This window comes from Aulonocara stuartgranti, assembly GCF_965226115.1.
Source record: "Aulonocara stuartgranti genome assembly, chromosome: 14".
Classification (NCBI taxonomy): Eukaryota; Metazoa; Chordata; class Actinopteri; order Cichliformes; family Cichlidae; genus Aulonocara; species Aulonocara stuartgranti.
In genome coordinates, this window is record NC_138950.1 from 18,660,475 (window position 1) to 18,678,810 (window position 18,336).

The 18,336-nt window shown below is 38.9% G+C and overlaps 2 protein-coding genes across 2 annotated transcripts; one reads left to right on the plus strand and one right to left on the minus strand.

Moving 5' to 3' along the window:
- Positions 1–8,392: 8,392 nt before the first annotated feature.
- On the plus strand, positions 8,393–11,780 carry LOC309687683 (zona pellucida-like domain-containing protein 1). Its single transcript, XM_082502805.1, has 11 exons — positions 8,393–8,406; positions 9,248–9,352; positions 9,606–9,832; positions 9,983–10,173; positions 10,294–10,366; positions 10,453–10,550; positions 10,631–10,714; positions 10,800–10,968; positions 11,252–11,351; positions 11,447–11,467; positions 11,561–11,780. Exons 2-11 carry the CDS (start codon positions 9,259–9,261, stop codon positions 11,653–11,655), a joined length of 1,152 nt encoding a protein of 383 aa, XP_082358931.1. The 5' UTR covers positions 8,393–8,406; positions 9,248–9,258; the 3' UTR covers positions 11,656–11,780.
- A 511-nt stretch (positions 11,781–12,291) lies between these two features.
- Positions 12,292–16,950, minus strand: LOC309687623 (uncharacterized protein; the record flags this gene model as incomplete). Its single annotated transcript, XM_082502722.1, has 4 exons — positions 12,292–13,138; positions 13,277–13,370; positions 13,461–13,519; positions 16,925–16,950. The coding sequence occupies 4 exons, from the start codon at positions 16,948–16,950 to the stop codon at positions 12,292–12,294; spliced, it is 1,026 nt and encodes a 341-aa protein (XP_082358848.1).
- Between the last annotated feature and the right edge of the window lie 1,386 nt (positions 16,951–18,336).

Below are 18,336 nucleotides of genomic sequence, written 5' to 3' on the forward strand. Positions count from 1 at the left end.
TTATTTGCTCAGCACAGGAATGCAACGTGGATAACTTCATGTGAGGACTCAAATGCTAGACTGTAAACCAGAATTGTTATTTTGCAAGCAACCCCTTCAGGATTATTGCAGAGACACTGGCAGATTCATCTTTTAAGTTTGGAAACGTGAAAATAATATAGGAGGGACTATTTTAGTAGCAAAGCTGCATAAAATACAACTTACAACTACAACACCTCGAGCTCAGGATCCACCTTAAATCCATCATCATGTTAGGCGATACTAAGCCTATTTCAAAGTGCCAATTATATCCATACAATACAATAAATAGACCTATGGATTTCACTGCTTTGCACAGCTCGTAATAAGCAAGACAAACATAATGAATCCACTAATGTAAACTTCATTAAAAAAAATTGTACCTGAATTTTTCATGTATCGCTTTATTGGATATTTATTCGAACTTTCTGAGTGACTCTGCTGGAGTGGAAGTTGTGTCACTTGGTTTGAACTCTTCAGCTCTGGCAAATCACGAGTTGTAACCCAGACCCAACAACAACAAAGCATTTGAACTCTGTCTAATTTTGCCCAGCAGATGACACCAAACCACACAGAAGTAAGGTTAAGCAGCCACTCCCATTCATGGTTTAAACTGTTTAAGTGTCCAGAAAGTAATGACTCACATCAACTCAGGTATTCAGCTTTTTTTCTTTACTTTGGATACCAAACTTAAAATAGAAAATATTATCCTTACTTACCAACTACACTCATTTTTTTTCTTCCAACTATTTACTTTTAAGCCTGTAAACTAACACAGTCATGTTTTAATCTTTACTTATGGAAATATTTCAAAAGTAAGACCCATTTTAATATTTAACCTCCTAAGACCCAAACTCTTTCATGGCATGCATTTTTAATTTCTCTTTGATATTTGGGATGATTGGGACCTGATGAAGGTAAAAACAAAGAATTGCCAGATTTTTTTTTTTTTACCTGATTTTTGTTTGTAAGAAAAATGAGAGCCACATATGAGGATTCATTTAAAATTTCGATAGAACAGTGGCAGTATAATGTCCTTGTAAGGGGATATCAGGCCCTTGTAGAGCAAGATTTAGTATTTTGGTCTAAATAACCCCAAATGTGATGTCCACATATGTGGACGCAGGGTCCTAGAAGGTTAAAGACACAGACTATTTTACATGCTTTTGTCTCTTAACATCTAGATTACTACAATGACTGTTTTACTTCCTAACCTACTGAATGACTGCAGACTATACAGAACTCAGGTGCCATGATTTGAACTTGAGCAAAGTGATGGGATCACATCAGTATGCATTGGAATCGATTTTAAGATTGTACTGATTATTTTTGCAGCACCACTTCCTACCTTGACTGAAAACTAAGTCTTTAATTTGAATGGTCTTTTTTATCGCATACATTTCTTACTTGCGTTTCATTTACCTGATCTCGTAGAGCAGTTTGTGATCTGAAAAAGGTCCATATTTATTATTATTTATGAAAAAAGATTTATTTATGTAAATAATTATATTTTCTTGTACGTTACAAAAAAGTAACACATTACAGAAAAGTTAAAGAAAACTTTTACATTTATTTGGTAGAACTGGATTTAATGCGGCATTAACATGTGGTTAAACTTGAGAGTTGTGGGTTTCTAGTAACAAACCATCAGCCATTCCTGAAATCACTTATTTGTTGCAGAGGATTTTTTTTTATGTAGAACAAATGCTTTTACTTTTGTTTACTTTAAGTACAGTTCAGCAATAATATTAATTATATATATATATATATTAGGGGTGCAACGATATTCGTATCGATATTGAACCGTTCGATACAGTGCTTTCGGTTCGGTACGCATATGTATCGAACAATACAACATTTGTAATTTATTTTATCAATTTTCCTTCTGACGATGCTGTCTGTGTGGAGCGCTCAGTGAATCTGTGTTCGACTACTCCGCCTAGGCTGCACTGTCGAGCGCAGATCCACTGAGCGCTCCACACAGACAGCATCGTCAGAAGGAAGAGCACAGGGCAAGCTAGCGAGACAGAAGTTAAGCTCTCCTTGCAACAGGCAAATTGACCCTCATTCAGATCTGGCGTTTGGAATTATTTTGGTTTTCATGTGACGTATGACCCTGAAGGTAAGCGAATCATGGACTAAAGTAAAACAGTATGTTGGATGTGCCATGCAATGCTCAATTACATTGGTGTGAACTAGTGTGTTAGCGCAGTTAGCTCGTTAACGTGTTGGCCGTCTAGCCCCATGCACGGAGCGATCGGCGGTAGCTCGTTAACGGAGATTTGCCGTGTTGTGGCGTTAAGGCAAGGCAAGGCAAGGCAAGGCAAGGCAAGGCAAGGCAAGGCAAGGCAAGGCAAGGCAAGTTTATTTGTATAGCACAATTCAACAACAAGGTGATTCAAAGTGCTTTACAGAGACATTAGAAACAAGAACAAATAAAAAGCATGATTTAAAATTGAATAAAACAAGCAAATAAACTAACTAACTAATTAACAAACAAACAAACAAACAACAGTATATAAAATCAAAACAGATAAAATCAGAACAGTAGATAAAATCAGTAGTTAAATGTAAGTTTTGAAATTTAAGCTTAAAGTGTGGATTTGGTGCTTTATTCAAATGCAGCTGAGAACAGGTGAGTCTTCAACCTGGATTTAAATAAACTGAGTGTTTCAGCTGATCTGAGGCTTTCTGGGAGTTTGTTCCAGATATAAGGAGCATAAAAGCTGAATGCAGCTTCTCCGTGTCTGGTTCTGACTCTGGGAACTGATAAAAGACCGGATCCAGATGACCTGAGGGATCTGGATGGTTCATACTGGGTCAGGAGGTCATTGATGTATTTTGGTCCTAAACCATTCAGAGCTTTATAGGCCAGCATCAGAACTTTAAAGTCTATCCTCTGACGGACAGGCAGCCAGTGTAAGGACCTCAGAGCTGGACTGATGTGGTCCACTTTTTTGGTCTTAGTGAGGACTCGAGCAGCAGAGTTCTGAATGAGCTGTAGTTGTCTGACTGATTTTTTAGGTAGACCTGTAAAGATGCTGTTACAGTAATCAAGCCTACTAAAGATGAATGCATGGACTAGTTTTTCCAGGTCCTGTTGAGACATCAGATCTTTTATCCTTGATATATTCTTGAGGTGATAGTAAGCTGACTTTGTTATTGTCTTAATGTGTTTTTCTAAGTTTAGGTCTGCATCCATCACTACACCCAAATTTCTCGCCTGGTTTGTGGTTTTTAGATGTATAGATTGAAGTTCTCTGGTGACCTGTAATCATTTTTCTTTGGCGCCAAAGACTATTACCTCAGTTTTGTTTTTGTTTAGCTGGAGAAAATTGTGGCACAACCAGTCATTGATTTCCTCAATGCATTTACCAAGAGCCTGTACAGGGCCTCGGTCTCCTGGTGACATTGTGATATATATTTGTGTGTCATCTGCATAGCTGTGATAGTTTATTTTGTTGTTGTTTATAATCTGTGCCAGTGGGAGCATGTAGATGTTAAACAGAAGGGGTCCCAAGATGGAACCTTGGGGAACTCCACATGTGATACTTGTCTGCTCAGATGTGAAGTTACCTATTGATACAAAGTATTTCCTGTTTTCTACGTATGTTTTGAACCAGTTTAGTACAGTTCCTGAAAGACCTGTCCAGTTCTCCAGTCGTTTGAGTAATATGTTGTGGTCAACTGTATCAAATGCTGCACTGAGATCCAGTAAAACTAGGACTGACATTTTTCCACTGTCTGTATTCAGACATATGTCATTAAACACTTTGGTCAGAGCGGTTTCAGTGCTGTGGTTCTGTCTAAAACCTGACTGGAAGGCATCGTAGCAGTTATTCTGTTTTAAGAAGTAACTGAGCTGTTGGGAAACTGCTTTTTCAATGATCTTACTTAAAAACGGGAGATTTGAGATCGGCCTGTAGTTGTTCATTTGTGTCTTGTCAAGATTGTCCTTTTTCAGTATAGGTTTGATTACAGCAGTTTTTAGTGATTCTGGAAACACACCTGATAATAAAGAAAAGTTGACGATCTGTAACAGGTCTGACTCTAAAGTCTTTGAGACCTTTTTGAAAAAACTTGTTGGCAGGACATCTAAACAGCAGGAGGAGGAGTTCAGTTGACCTAAGATGTCCTCCAGGTCTTTGCTGTTAATAGGTTGAAACTGTTTCATGGTGTTTAAACAGTTTTTTGGTGGACACAGTACATATCCTGGATCTGCTGTTGATGTACCAATTGCTTGTCTAATTTTTTGGATTTTTTCAGTGAAGAATTTGGCAAAGTCATTGCAGGCCATGGTCGAATGAAGTTCAGCTGCCACTGACACAGGAGGGTTTGTTAGCCTGTCAACTGTAGAAAATAAGACCCGAGCATTATGGCTGTTTTTAGTGATGATGTCAGAGAAGTAGGACCTCCTTGCATTCCTCAGTTGTAAATTATAATTGTGAAGTTTCTCTTTATAAATGTCATAATGAACCTGGAGGTTTGTTTTTCTCCATCTGCACTCAGCTTTCCTACACTCTCTTTTTTCATTTTTCACCAGTGTGGAGTTTCTCCATGGAGACTTTTTCCTTCCAGAGATAACCTTCACATTAATGGGAGCAATAGTGTCCATTACATTTAACATGTTAGCATTGAAGCTATTGACGAGCTCATTGACTGACCCTCTGGGCAGGTCAGGTGTTAATGGGAAGACCTGGTTAAAAATTGCACTACTGTGTTCAGTTATACACCGTTTTGTGATCACTGTTGTTGATATATTTGTGTGGGCTGAGATTTTACTTTCAAAGAAAACACAGTAATGATCAGACAGGCCCACATCAGACACAGTAACCTTTGAAATGCTCAGGCCTTTGGAGATCAGTAGGTCAAGAGTGTGTCCTCTATTATGTGTGGCCTCTGTTACATGCTGAGTCAGCCCAAAGTTGCCCAGAGTGTTACTCAGGTCTTTAGTCCCTTTGTCCTGAGGGTTGTCCACATGAATGTTAAAATCCCCAGCAATAATTACAATAATTAAGGTCATTTCAACGAGATTAACCTGAAAGCACTAGTGGGAACACAACGAATATGACTGCACATTTACACCGACATCATCCTAGTGCAAAGACAAAAACAACAAGCATGCTACTAACTTTAGCCGAGTCATTTAGACAGCTGTTAGCACATGATTCTCCTTATGCTGCTGAGAATATAGCCCAGAAGAAGCGGATAGTATAGCTTTTATTTTGGAAAGAGCCATTTCTCTGTAATAAACTCTCTTTTCCAAAGATGAGTGATTCCTCAATCAGATACAGGGCTTGCAATATCGCTAGCCCGACGTCCTGGAGCTAGCGATTTTTTTCAGTCGGGCTACCAAAATCTATCTCTTCCCTGCCCGTCGGGCTATTGTAGGAAAAATATATGTCAATGCTTTTGCATTCTTTCAGAAATGTAGCTGGGTAATTATGTCATTGGCATCGGTGAGCCACTGTCAATATGTGACATATTGAAGTCGCGTTTGAATTTGCACTTGTTTTTTTGCTTTCACTTTGCAATCGTGCGAACTGTGTATAGAGAGCGACAGCACTGATCTGTGAGTGATGATAATTTGTGCACCAATTCCTCTGACATCGTCTTATTAATCGTTAGCTTACTATGCAAACATGACAAGTGAAATCTCCCGCAGCTTAAACATGTGAGAGGTTGATCGCGCAGAGAATCGCTGAGCTTATGTGCGTGCGCGTGTAAAAGCATTTCAGTTCTGCTGAGCCAAATAAGACAGGTCAGGGTGAAGAAGTGACAGCCAAAGAAAAGCTTACCACAAAACGGAGAAGTTATGACAAATCAGACTATAAGGCAAAAAGAAAGTGCAGCTTTATGGTTTCATGGACAAAAGAATTTCTGTGGCTGCAATATGACGAGCTATATAACCAGGGCTGCACATAAGTGGTCCGCAGGTGCGCATTCGCTGTCAAAATAAAAAACGCGCACAAGGGTTAGGGTTAAATTTAAAAACTGTACTTTTGAGTTAAAATATATATTTATAATTTTAATAAATGACAAATTAAAAATGCATGAACATTTTTTTTGTATCGAAAAAATATCGAACCGTGACACCAAAGTATCGAACCGAACCCAACCGTGAATTTTGTGTATCGTTGCACCCCTAATATATATATATATAATTATACATATATATATATATATATATATATATATATATATATATATATATATATATATTTCTAGTGGGATCACTGCTTTGGTAGTTTTACTCATCCTTCTTCTTCTGCCACTTGATGTGAGTAACCAACACAATATCTGTTACCATCAAAAGCAACTGAAACCCATTCAGGATTTGTTTTACAGTGTAAGATGATTACAGCATTATGTCATAGGAGCAATTATCTGTGTATTTATTACAAGTTGTCAAAATAAATAAAAAATGAACCCTCTCCAACAACGAAGCATTACAAATGTTATTAAACATACAAGTTTCTCAGTTTCTTGTCCAAGTGATATTCTATATTCCCACCCAGAGGGGTTATCTGTAACAGTGGGGATTTTCTCTGCAGTACATGTCTGCAGAGTACAGTACCAATTTCTCACAAGCTTCCCAGCGTATCTTCTTTCCTCCAAATCTAAATCCTTGCCTTCTCTTGTGCCCTGGTTTTATACTTTTCTAGTGTGATTATATGTCAGTAACCATTATAGTTCTTGTTGAAAGGAGCCAGTAAAGCTGCACACAAATCCTTGTTGGAGCTCACTGTCATGATAATCCTGTGTGGTCTGTGAAACATACCCTGCTAAAGATGGTGACACTACAGTTGATTTCAGCCCCTGTTCTGGGAGCAATGTATTGATGCATCAGGCAAGTTAATTTCACAGTAAAATTCACATATTTTTACAGTAGTAGTGCTTCTGTTAAGCTTATTAAATGAAATAGGTTTGATACCTAATCTTAGTCTTTATAAAGATAAACATTAAGTATTAAGATAAACTATTAAATATTAAGATTAAGCCACACATGTCCAGTGTTTGAGACATTGGTGGCTAAAGCTGACCCATTAACCTCTGGACATGTGACCATCATGTTCTCTGTTTTCTGTATATTATTATAGGGGCTTTACCTTGCAATATAAAATGTGCTGAGGCAACTGTTGTTGTAATTTGGTGCTATATAAATAAAACGGATTTGAACTGAATCATTCTACTTGCATAATTCACTGATTTCATTTCATTTATTTATTTATTTATTTATTTCACACTTGGTACAACAATTCAAACAAACCAACCACACTTTCTATCAAAAAGCACTACAACCATGTGTGCAGTCAAGGTCATTGCAGGAAAAAAATATAACAATACAAGGACTAAGGAGTGGAAGAATGGCCTGTGAATTTTTTCTAAACAAGTTTCCTCTGAGGTAAAAATCAGGACAGAGTGACACTGGATAGAGTGACAAATGTTTTCTTTCACCTTGGGCTCTTTAGCAGAACACTAAGCTAATTTTCTTCTATATTACTAGTGAACAATGGGTGTTCTCAGTAGAGTTGTAACAGTTATGGCCTATAGGTATCTAGTCTATAGGCAATGCAGTTCTATCAAGATTGAAATAAGTCTGACATGCAAGGGGAACTAACAGCAAGTTTTTAATAGGCTGTTGTGGCAAGATCACCTCTCAAGCATTCATTGTGCATAATTCTCAAGAGATAAAGCCACTCTTGAAGCATGTATGTTTAGTCTTTTTGTTTTTTTGCTTTTGCTTTTGAAATCTGATTCTTGAATTATTTGCAAGTCGATGGAGGATCTCAGTTATTAAATTTATGCATTGGCCTGGGTTCTGCTTTGTAAAATGCATTTGCTCTGCATGTGTTTCAGGCATTTTTTTATTAGAAACATTAGCTGCAATATGATAATGAAAAACCTGCAGGTCTTCAGTAATGTTGCCTGATTTTTGTAAGAAGTTATAGTGAAAAATTAAGTAAGGGAGAAAAGTGTCCGTGGCTCACTTTGTCTGAAGTCAGTTGAAAAGTTCAACAACCAAATATGCACACTGCATCAAGGTTTAAACCTCACTTGCCTCATTGCAGGAAGGTGCGACAGCCGACAGCTATATTTAACTTCTGTTCTTTGATAATGATTTCTGATGGAAGAAACCCGAAACAACAGTTGCAGCTAACCTGCGGGAGCTGTGTCACACAAGTCCCAGTACACAAAGATAGGGGAAAGTGTGTGTGTGTGTGTGTGTGTGTGTGTGTGTGTGTGTGTGTGTGTGTGTGTGTGTAGGGGTCTAAAATTAGACAAAGGGAGGGCTACTGAGTCACGCAACTGTGGTATGTATCCTGAATACTATATAAGCCATATATCTCAAATACTGTGACAAGCACCTGCTCAGGTATCACCAAGGTAAGACCCTCTTCTGGTTGTTGCATAGGTCTCTTCCTAAAATAAAGAATTATATGCAGTACTGTGAAAAAGGATTCAGTCAATTGTCATTTTTTAAAAATACAGTAATGTGGAAATGGGAAATTGGTGCAATGATACATCTATTGTTAAGTAGTCTTAAAGAATAGTTCTTCAGGCTTCTTGAAGCTCAAAGCTTTTCTTTGGATGGTGGTTGCCTTTTGGTCAGCTCCATGTCAAGATGCCACTGATTTTCAGTCCAGTTCTTGTGTAAATTGGCAAACATCCTTTTCGCCCCATTTCCTTCCTTGAGAATGGTTTCTTGACAGCCAGAATTCGACTGAGACCATTTCTGACGAGGCTTCAGTGAACAGTAGATGAATTCGCTAAAGGGCCAGATGCATCTCTCAGGTCCCATGTCAGGTCATTGCTGTATTTATCTAATTTCTTAAGGACATTATTTTCAGATTTTGTTCATGTGCTGTAGATAGTTTTTTAGGCCTACCACTTCTTCTTTTGTCCTCCTCTGTTTTTTTAAGGACTGCATACTGTGATATACCAGGCATGATACAATTTAAAATTGGCTCTCTGATAGGTTATCTACTATTATCATAGGTCAGTGAAATTAAAAGAAAACCCCCCCAGAAAACTGTTCAAGACCACTTGAACAAAAGCGTCTGGCTTCTCTAAAGAAATGAAGTGTGGCTCCGGACCTTTCCACATGATTGTAGACCTTATTATAAACATTGGAATCATCTAGTAGAAAAACAACAACTTATTTACACATTTTTCACATAAAATAATAAAAATAACTGTTGCTACTGTTGTTTTACTCCTTTTACAGGAACTGCCATTATGGCTCTTTACCGTTGTCTCCCCCTGCTGGTGATGCTTTTGCAGCCTGTTCGGTGCCTCTATAACTGCTCCTCTGAATATCAAAGGACCCCAGGTACTTTTTGTGTGACTTTCAACAAATAAAATATCAGTGCTATTAAGAAAACAAAAATAATGCTCTTTTTAAAACTTTTTGACCAAATTTGGTAGATATTTATTTAGCTGTACAAGATTTAGGCTTTAAACATGGCAGCCACTAAATCATAATCATTTAACCTTTTAATTAAAAAAAAAAAATCACATTATTAATATATAAAATTAAACAACTATTTAACTCCCAGGGTTTTTAAAATTTCTTTCTTTCGCAGAAAACTCAGACCTAATGGTTCAATGTGGCACCAGCAAGATTACCCTGGACATCAACCTATGCACAGTTCAGTGGGCTGGCTTCAATGCCACAGAGCTAGCACTGAATGGGCAGTACAGTAATACAGCGTGCCAGGGCTCTGTGGACACCAGTGTGAACCCTCCGGTCGTCCATTTCCAGCTTCCTGTCAACCAGAGTCAGGATAACTCCTGTCGCCAGTCTCTGCAGGTTATTGGATATTGGAGAATGGAGAGATTGGCAAAAAATGACACATATCTGGAAAATGGAGCTGCCAGATGTTAGATATCTGGCTGCTTTTTGGGAAACTGTTTAGCAGCATATATGAACCACAATCGTATCTCTTTCTATCTTTCTTAGATTGTAGATGAAAACCCAGACCCTTCAGGTCCCTTCAGCAGCTTCTCGAGTATCCAGGCAGTTATTGTTACAGGATACATTAACACACCTAGATCTGACCAGGGGCTGATCAGCTACTCCACAGATCTCTATTACCACTTCTCCTGCCGATATCCACTGCAATACCTTTTGAACAATACACAGATTACAGCGTGAGGAACCAGATATACTTACTCCAGAGATGTGTTTCTTATTGCGCATTTATACAGCAAATCTAAAAGTTACCATATGTTTCTCTGTCTTTTTTTGCATGTTTTCAATTATTTTTCTAGCTCCTCAGTCTCTGTGGCAACCAGCAACAATAATGGGACCTTCATCGATTCACTCAAAATGAGTGTTTTTAACGTAGGTATAAATTATCAGTCAGCTCATGAGGACACAAATCAGATGTGTTTCTAATGACTTGGTTTACTCTGACACTCTTTTTCTAGGACTCTAACTATAACTATCCGTTAGTGGTGCCTCCACCAGGACTTGAGCTGCGAACCAAGTTATATGTGGAGGTCAAGGCTGATAATCTGACACAAAAGTAAGTAAATGCCTTTCGGATGCTCATAACGAACTCATCAGACTTCATTCCTGTTGATTCAGTATTGTCTTTTTTTTTAGTTTCAATTTACTCTTGGATCGTTGTTTTGCTACTCCAACTCCTTACAATATGCCACAGAGCGTGCAGTATGACTTCTTCACTGGGTAAGAAAGCGCACACTAGCACAGTGTAACTGTACATTAAGATATTTTCATGTCTCTAATAAAAAAAAAAAACACTTTCCACCAGCTGCAATATAGCTAACAGGACGACTGTGACGAGCAATGGCGTCTCCACGGTTGCCCGGTTTAACTTTGAGGCCTTCCGCTTTGTTCAGCACCATGACCAGGCAAAGTCCAGCATCTATGTGCACTGCATGCTGAGACTCTGTGAGCCTAGCAAATGTCAACAAATTCAGGTAATTTCAAGTAAGTTGAAAAGTCAAGAATGAGCGCATTCTTTGAAACAGCAGATAAAGTCATGGTAGAGAAAAGATACCACAGACAATATTTAATAATATATAATATATATTACTTAATGGTTTTATAGAACTTGGCAGGAAAGAGATTGTTATTTCCACCAGCAACACTTTGTGGTTCACAGTTGGGCCACTAAATCCCTGGGGCTGTAGGCTCATCCCTATCTTAACATGTATATTATAAATCCATAGTTTCCACATGTTTTGTGTTAAACATTTTCAGAATTGTGCTAATAACAGAAGAAAAAGGTCTTTGGTTCCTTTTGGTAAAGAAAGCAGCGAATCAACTACCATTTCAGTCGGACCTCTTTACATGGCTAAAGGTTTGAAACATATTTTTATTCTTTTCTTGCGATTTTCCAAGAATACTTAAGTTACAAAGTTTCTCACTTTCCGTTTTTCTTTTACTTTATTAAAGACTCTCCCAATGCAGAAGACAGTGAGTATACTTTAGTTAGACTCATAAATACATCTTAATATTGTTTCATAATTCAAAAAGCAAACTTAATTCATCTCTTCTTGTGTGCATCAGGTAATACCGTGACTTCAGGCAGCGATGGCCATAACATGACAGGCCTGACTGTGCGCCTGCTGTCCTGCTGGGTCTTGGTGGCTGGTTTGTTCTGAAGCTGTTTAATTGCACTGGACTGACAGATCAACCAGCCAATTCTCTTTGCATTGTCACCTTGTACAATGCTGAAGCTGCATAGTGCTGTAGATTGTGAGGTAAAATCTGATAATGTTGTAGTTTTCATCCTATTAAATATAATTTTGTATCCATACTTAGTTGTCAGTTGTGAAGGGAAAGTCAAACTTGAACTGTAAAGCAATTAAAAAACAAGTAATTCTGATATTTTATGGCAATAGAAATAAATTTTGATTATACTTGTCTACAAGATGTTTTTTCTGTAAGATGTCTTCTATAGAATCTCAACTGCTTATAAGCAAATAAAGTATATGCTTTAAATAAACACAAACAAACAAAGAAACTCAGAGACTCTGTGACTGACATGCAATAATTAATTGACAGAAAGAAAGGGTCATTTGTACAGTGTCATGAATACCTTTACTCTCAAAAGACAGCGATATATATATACATATATATACATATATATACATATTGACAATTTCTCACCGGGTCACATACAGAATGAGACAAATGCATCAAATTCACACTTTCAGACATATTTACAACATACTCACTGAGCTGCTACAATGGCAACAAACAAACAAATAAATGAAAAGGAATACAGATTTCTGTAGTCACTGCATTGACTGCATAATGTCCTGAATCAGAGCTGAGAGCTTAACTGAGAAGTCCTCCCGCAAAGAGCCACTTTGGAGTGTAAATGAAGACGAAGTCGCGCTAGAGGCTCTTGGGACCCCAAGCTCCTTTTCCAGCCCTGTGAACAGCCTTTCCATTCGAGCTTGAAGCACTTGGACCTCCACGGATGCATTTTGGCAGAACTGCTCTATGCTACCTCTCACTTCTGCTGTATGAGGTTGTGCAGATTGTAGCACTGCAGAAAGCTGTACTTTCAGGGCCTCCACTCTGTTCTGTGCCTCCTCTTTAAGTGAACTCACTTCCTGTCCCAACTTGGAGCTCATTTCCAGCCATACATTTGATGTGCTTGGCTCTTCTTCACGATCACTAGTCTGTTTCAGATGTTCAATCACTCCACTTGCTTTGGTATAAAAGTCACTGATGGTGTTAGCAAACTTAAAACTGCTGTGCTCCAGGGATTGGCTGATTAACTCGAAGGCTTCCTGATACAGAGACGGACTGGCCTCCTCCTGAGCCTCAGCTGTTTCTAAAGCCTGTAGATAGAGACCCAGCTGGCTGCACAGATCTTGGCTGTTGCTACTAAGAGAGCCTTGGAGCTGCTGAGTCAGGGGAGTTAAGCGTTCTCTCATGCTGGCCAGGCGGGAACTGAGATGCGCCGAAGATGGGGACAGCCTCTCTCGCAGCTCCACCAGCTCTTGACGCAGACGGATGCGCAGGCGCTCCGACTCCATGGCGAGCTTGCGCTGCATTTCCTCTGCCACAGGGTTGTCATCATGTTCTTGGTTGTAAAGTGCACTGCTGTCTATGCTGCTCTTGTAAACCTTTCTGCAGAAATCAAGAAAGAAGAACTGAATTATAACGTGTGAAGACAGGTTATATGCTACAAAATAGTAATAAGCAAGTATTTATATTTGCATATGTCTTTAGACACTGAAGATATGGTCGTTCATGAAGACAACTTACTGCAAATCTTTTGTGAGGTCTGCCTTGCCATGAGCTTGGTTGGTCTTTCCATCAGACCACGTTGGCTCTCTGCTGTCACTGTGTAGTGGGTATCCTATAGTTTTAAAAAAAAGCATAAATCTACATAAATAAAGAATCACATGGCAAAATGAAGAAAAAGGAGGAAAGGAGGAGATAAACATACCTGAAGTTGTCAGGAAGGACACAGCAAAGATTACAACTTTTAAATGCATGTTCATCTTTCTGTAGAAGGACAGATGATAGAAAAATATTAGAATTTTACCCTCAAAACATATAACTATAAGAACGTTTCAATATATTCTTCTCCCAGTACAAAAATAAGCACATTATGCATGTAAGTATGTCTTTACCTGAGTATCAGGGGTGTGTGGACTGACTGCTCATCTCATCTGACTTATAAAGTCCTTGTTATCAGAGCAGCTGCCCCAACTCTGCTTATGTCAACAGTCAACACGTGGAGGGTCACACTGATGATAGAATTTTACTACCTTTGGAATTTTGAGTGAAAAAAAGCCTAAAGTAAGTTAGAAACACACCTTGCACGGAAGAAATGGCCTTCACGTCTGCAAATGCTTGAAAGTGTATTACACTTGTAACCCTAATATCCAGCAAAGCCTAACTCCACTAGTGAAAAGAAAAAATAAAGAGTCTGACTGTACTGAACTCATTCTCGTTCTCATTTGATTTGATACCACAATAGCTTCTGGTCTCAGACACTCATTTCAATACAGTGTGGGATGCAATTTGCATACTATAGTTGGATTTATAGCAGAAAAATGTAAGTAAGATGTGTATGCTATAGGTTGTGGCTACCATGTGATTGAGAAGCCATTATTTCAAGTAACAAAGGTGTAGCCTGGCCTATTTATGGCAGCGTTTTGTACCTTTGCCCCTTCTACACTGTCACGGGAGATGACTGATAACATTTGGAGCACCTAAAAGCAGCTTTCAAGATTATACTTAAAGAAGTCTGATGTTCATTTTATGAATTACATGAAAACCTTTTCACCCAAGCTAGCTAGTGCTAGTTTCCAGCTGTACCTTAGCGTTTGCATGCAAAGTTTAGACAGGATCTCTTGTTTCAGTCCATCTACCCCCTTTTGTAAAAACATTTTCACTCCTGGCTACAACCCCCAGCAAGAAAAGGGTAATTATCAAAATGCAAAAACAAAGCCTACAAACCCAGTGGGTAAGTTTACACTGCACAAGAGGCAGCTAGCTCAAAGTTCACATTATAATGAACTAGTTCAGATTGCATGACTACATGTTGTTTAATGAAAGGAGAGCACAGGGGTGTGCTGGAGTTTGAGTCTGAGAAGCCACCCACCGCCTAGCACTATTTGGCACATTCTCCCTGTGCTAGCATGGGTTCTTCCAGGTACTCAGGCTTCCTCCCAGAATTCAAATACATGCATGTGATAAACAACCTCTTTTTGTGACACTTTTTTTTAGATTCACTTCACAGGAGGCTGAGCTGCAGATGCCAAAAATGAGGACATGACCAGGATGAGTCTATCACAGACTGACAGACAAAGTTAGAGAGGCAAGGTTGAGATGGTTGGCACAGATGATGTGCAAATGAAGAATAGTGGATATTTTAGATGAAGAATTTGCTCTTTGCTTAGTACCTCTTTCATTCTTTTGTTCTAAAAGGCCTTAAAATGTCTTTGTCCTTACCTCCATGCTAAAAAGCAAAAAAAAGAAGAAATCTGTGCAAGAGGTAAATGTCAGTCTATAGTTCATGGAAAGGTCTCATTCCTCCCAAGTGTGGACATTTTACCTTGAATTCTTGCAGGGGTTTGGATTTATTAGGGTGACCCAAACAAGTTTAACAATGTTATTTGCAGACACATGTGAACTTTGGCCTGATTTCTGTCTTTTTACGTCAAAAGCTCATTTTACAAGAACCCAGACTACGTGAATATTTGCACTGAGTAGCTTGTTTGACTTGCAGTCAAGGTTATGGCTTTTTATGCATCATTCCCGACGAAAAGTTGTTTGTTGTGTGTTTTGTAGTCTTTAAATTGTGTAACAGTTCAACGAAATGCGTTTTGGACCAGCTCACCAAGCTTTAGTTTATCATGGATTGCTTTGGATGCTTGACAGAGAAGAGTTTACTCATCAGTGTTTGTGCTGCTTGTAAGAACAGAAAAAAACAACTCATGTAAACAGCGCGGAGGTCCTTTTAAACTTTTGAGTTGCTTTTGCTTTTTATATTTTTATGCTGCTGGTAATAAAATCTGTGATATTATTTAGCAGTTCTTTGTTGGCTATGTTTACTGTTTTTTGGTAAGTGAAATGTGCAGGCTTTTCCCACCAGTGACACGCGTATGTGGGTGAAAGTTGAACGCTGCTCGGTTAGATAAATTGCGAGTAGTCATCAGAAGATCATAGTTCATGGCTACCCTAGTGGAATATCTAGGTTATTCGTATGATCTAAAGTCCAGTATCTATTTCACTACAAAAACAGCACAGAGTGAGAAAGACTTTGGTTACTGTACACAACAATGGACCTGTTGGCTCCTCTTTGCACTGAAGAGTTTGAGCATATGTGACTCTTGTCACACGTATATGGTGAGCTGAGGGCACATGGATGTATAACCACGAGTTTATATTTCTAGAAAATGATGATATTGTTTAACATTACATAAAATTGCATGGAAATAACTCGTCAGATCATTACACTTTATATAACAACAACCTGGATTACTGATGATCAATGGGCAGTTTAATCAGTTCACAGATAAAAGTGGCATTTGTTGATGCAAATGATCTGTCGCTTTTGAGCCACACAGACCTTGACCTTAGTTTCATTCCACTTTCAGCTAATTTGCAGCAGCTATCAGAAAGTAAACACACACGGACAACGCAGCATTTGACAGGTTTGTGAGACTGGTTCATCGGCAGGTGAAGCTAAAGCTTGCACAATGACAGACTCTTGATCTGATCAGTTATCCATACCATACTTGTCATACTATGTGAATTTAAAAGTTGCCTCTGTGAATGGGAATGGTATTTGAGAACTGGTTGCAAGCTAAAAAGATTCTGGAAATAACAGGATTCTGGATTCTCTGTTCCTTTTATCAGTGCTGGTGTGTTTTTCTGACAGTCTCACGTCACAAAACAATGACGTGAAACTCCGAGCAGTGGAGCTTTTGTACAACCCAGTTTCTGGGAAGCCTTTATTCTTCTGTGTTTCCATGCTGTTTTTAACTCAGAGATAATGAAGCTGCATTGACCCTGAAAACCCATGTAGACTTACATTTTTTCAGGAATCAATAAGGAAATCAATAAAGAATTTGACCTGTAAGCAGAATCTGCAGTGGCATTTCTATACAAAAATCTTATTGATATCCTCTCTTAGATGAGACGCACCTCATTCTCAGTAGACTCCTCTAAAGCAAAGCTGCGTTGTTGTACCTCAGGAGCCAAATCATTAATCAGTATCATGGTAGCATTGAGAAGAACAAAAGCAGTAATGTGATCAGGCAGCATCAGTCTGTTTTTCTTTGCTGCTTTCCACCAGTGACCAGTCACTCCACTCTTACTGTCACCTTACCTTACTGGCCTTATAAATTTTTCAGCAAGCCATTGAAAGTTATGCAGATTAACTAGCACACTACTTACCTTGCATCTCTGTGGGTTTGCAGCATCTCTAGAAGTACTTTCCAGTCTATGATGAAAACAAGGATCATGGATTAAATTATTCATTTTTTCCTTCCACAGTCTGGAATAGAGTTGGGATTAATGTTCATCTGGTTTTTACTTCAATGGTGGACATATTAACAATGCAGCAAACTTGCAAATGCATGGGGTTAGCTTCTCTGCGGTGGCTGTTTGCTTCTGTGCTGCTAACTGTGACTCGTGGAAACAACTTCAGTGGACATAACCAGGAGAGACCACGCTGTCAGCCAGGTAGGCTGTTTTGAGTGCATAATAAAGTGGCATTATTCTGGAAAACATTGCAACAACGCAAAAATAAAGAGAATAAAGAAAAATGGATGGCAAAAGATTTGTTTTATAGTGTGTGTGTGTGTGTGTGACACGATGTTATTGTTTCTATTAGGTTTCTACTGCCCACTGGGGAGCCCTGCTCCAGTCCCCTGTCCTAAAGGAACATATGGTCCACATGCTGGAGCTGTGTCCATGGACAGCTGCTTGAAGTGTCCTGCCCATCACTACTGCCCTAGACCCGGCTTGTATTCCCCACTTTCCTGTGGTCCAGTGGCTCAGCAGCCTGTGCCTGGCCAGGACACTTGCATCTGTCCAGAAGAAGGACAGAGTTTTCAGGTGTTGTTCACTGGCTTGTTTTGTTGAAGTGTTTTTCACATGATTGAAGGATCCACCTGGATATTTGTGTAGATTGTGGGTTAAGTGTATCTATGTGTTCTCCCCATTGTTTTCATTTGACTTCATCTGACACATCACAGCTTTCGACAGCGCTTGTCACACACTTCCTTTATTGTCTTTTGAGTTCATCCATTATAAATGAAACCCAAGGAAGAGCTCAAATTTCTCAAGCCTGTATTTTTTTGTGTTAGGAAAGCCGTGTTCCAGTGTGAACACTTTTATAGTCGGCAGAGTATCTTCCTCACTTTCCCTCTGAAGCATTCGACAGAACAATCTGTAGCTTCAAGCTCAATAGCTTCTGATCAAGTTTCCTCACTTCAGGGTCAAATTTCCTAGCCTACTGCAGTGCGCGCAGGTGTTGAGATATTCTTTCATCAGCTCAGACTAACAGAAATGAGATTTGTCTCGCTGTCATATCGGTGTTTGTGTATACAGTTGTATAAAAAAGGAAGGACAGGAAAATCAATGTTCAGACTGAGCAATAATAATACTCTGATATGTAGTAAGGTTCAAAGTGCAGTGTGTCTGTGTGTGTCAATGAATGAAGGAATGAATGAATGAGCACTTTGGAATATTAGGTAACAAACTGACCACAGCATGAACTGCTATCCCCCTGAGTTTTCCACAGGCCAGTGATGGACGTTGCCACTGCACCATCGGCTATCAAACCACCGGAAATGGAGACAAAT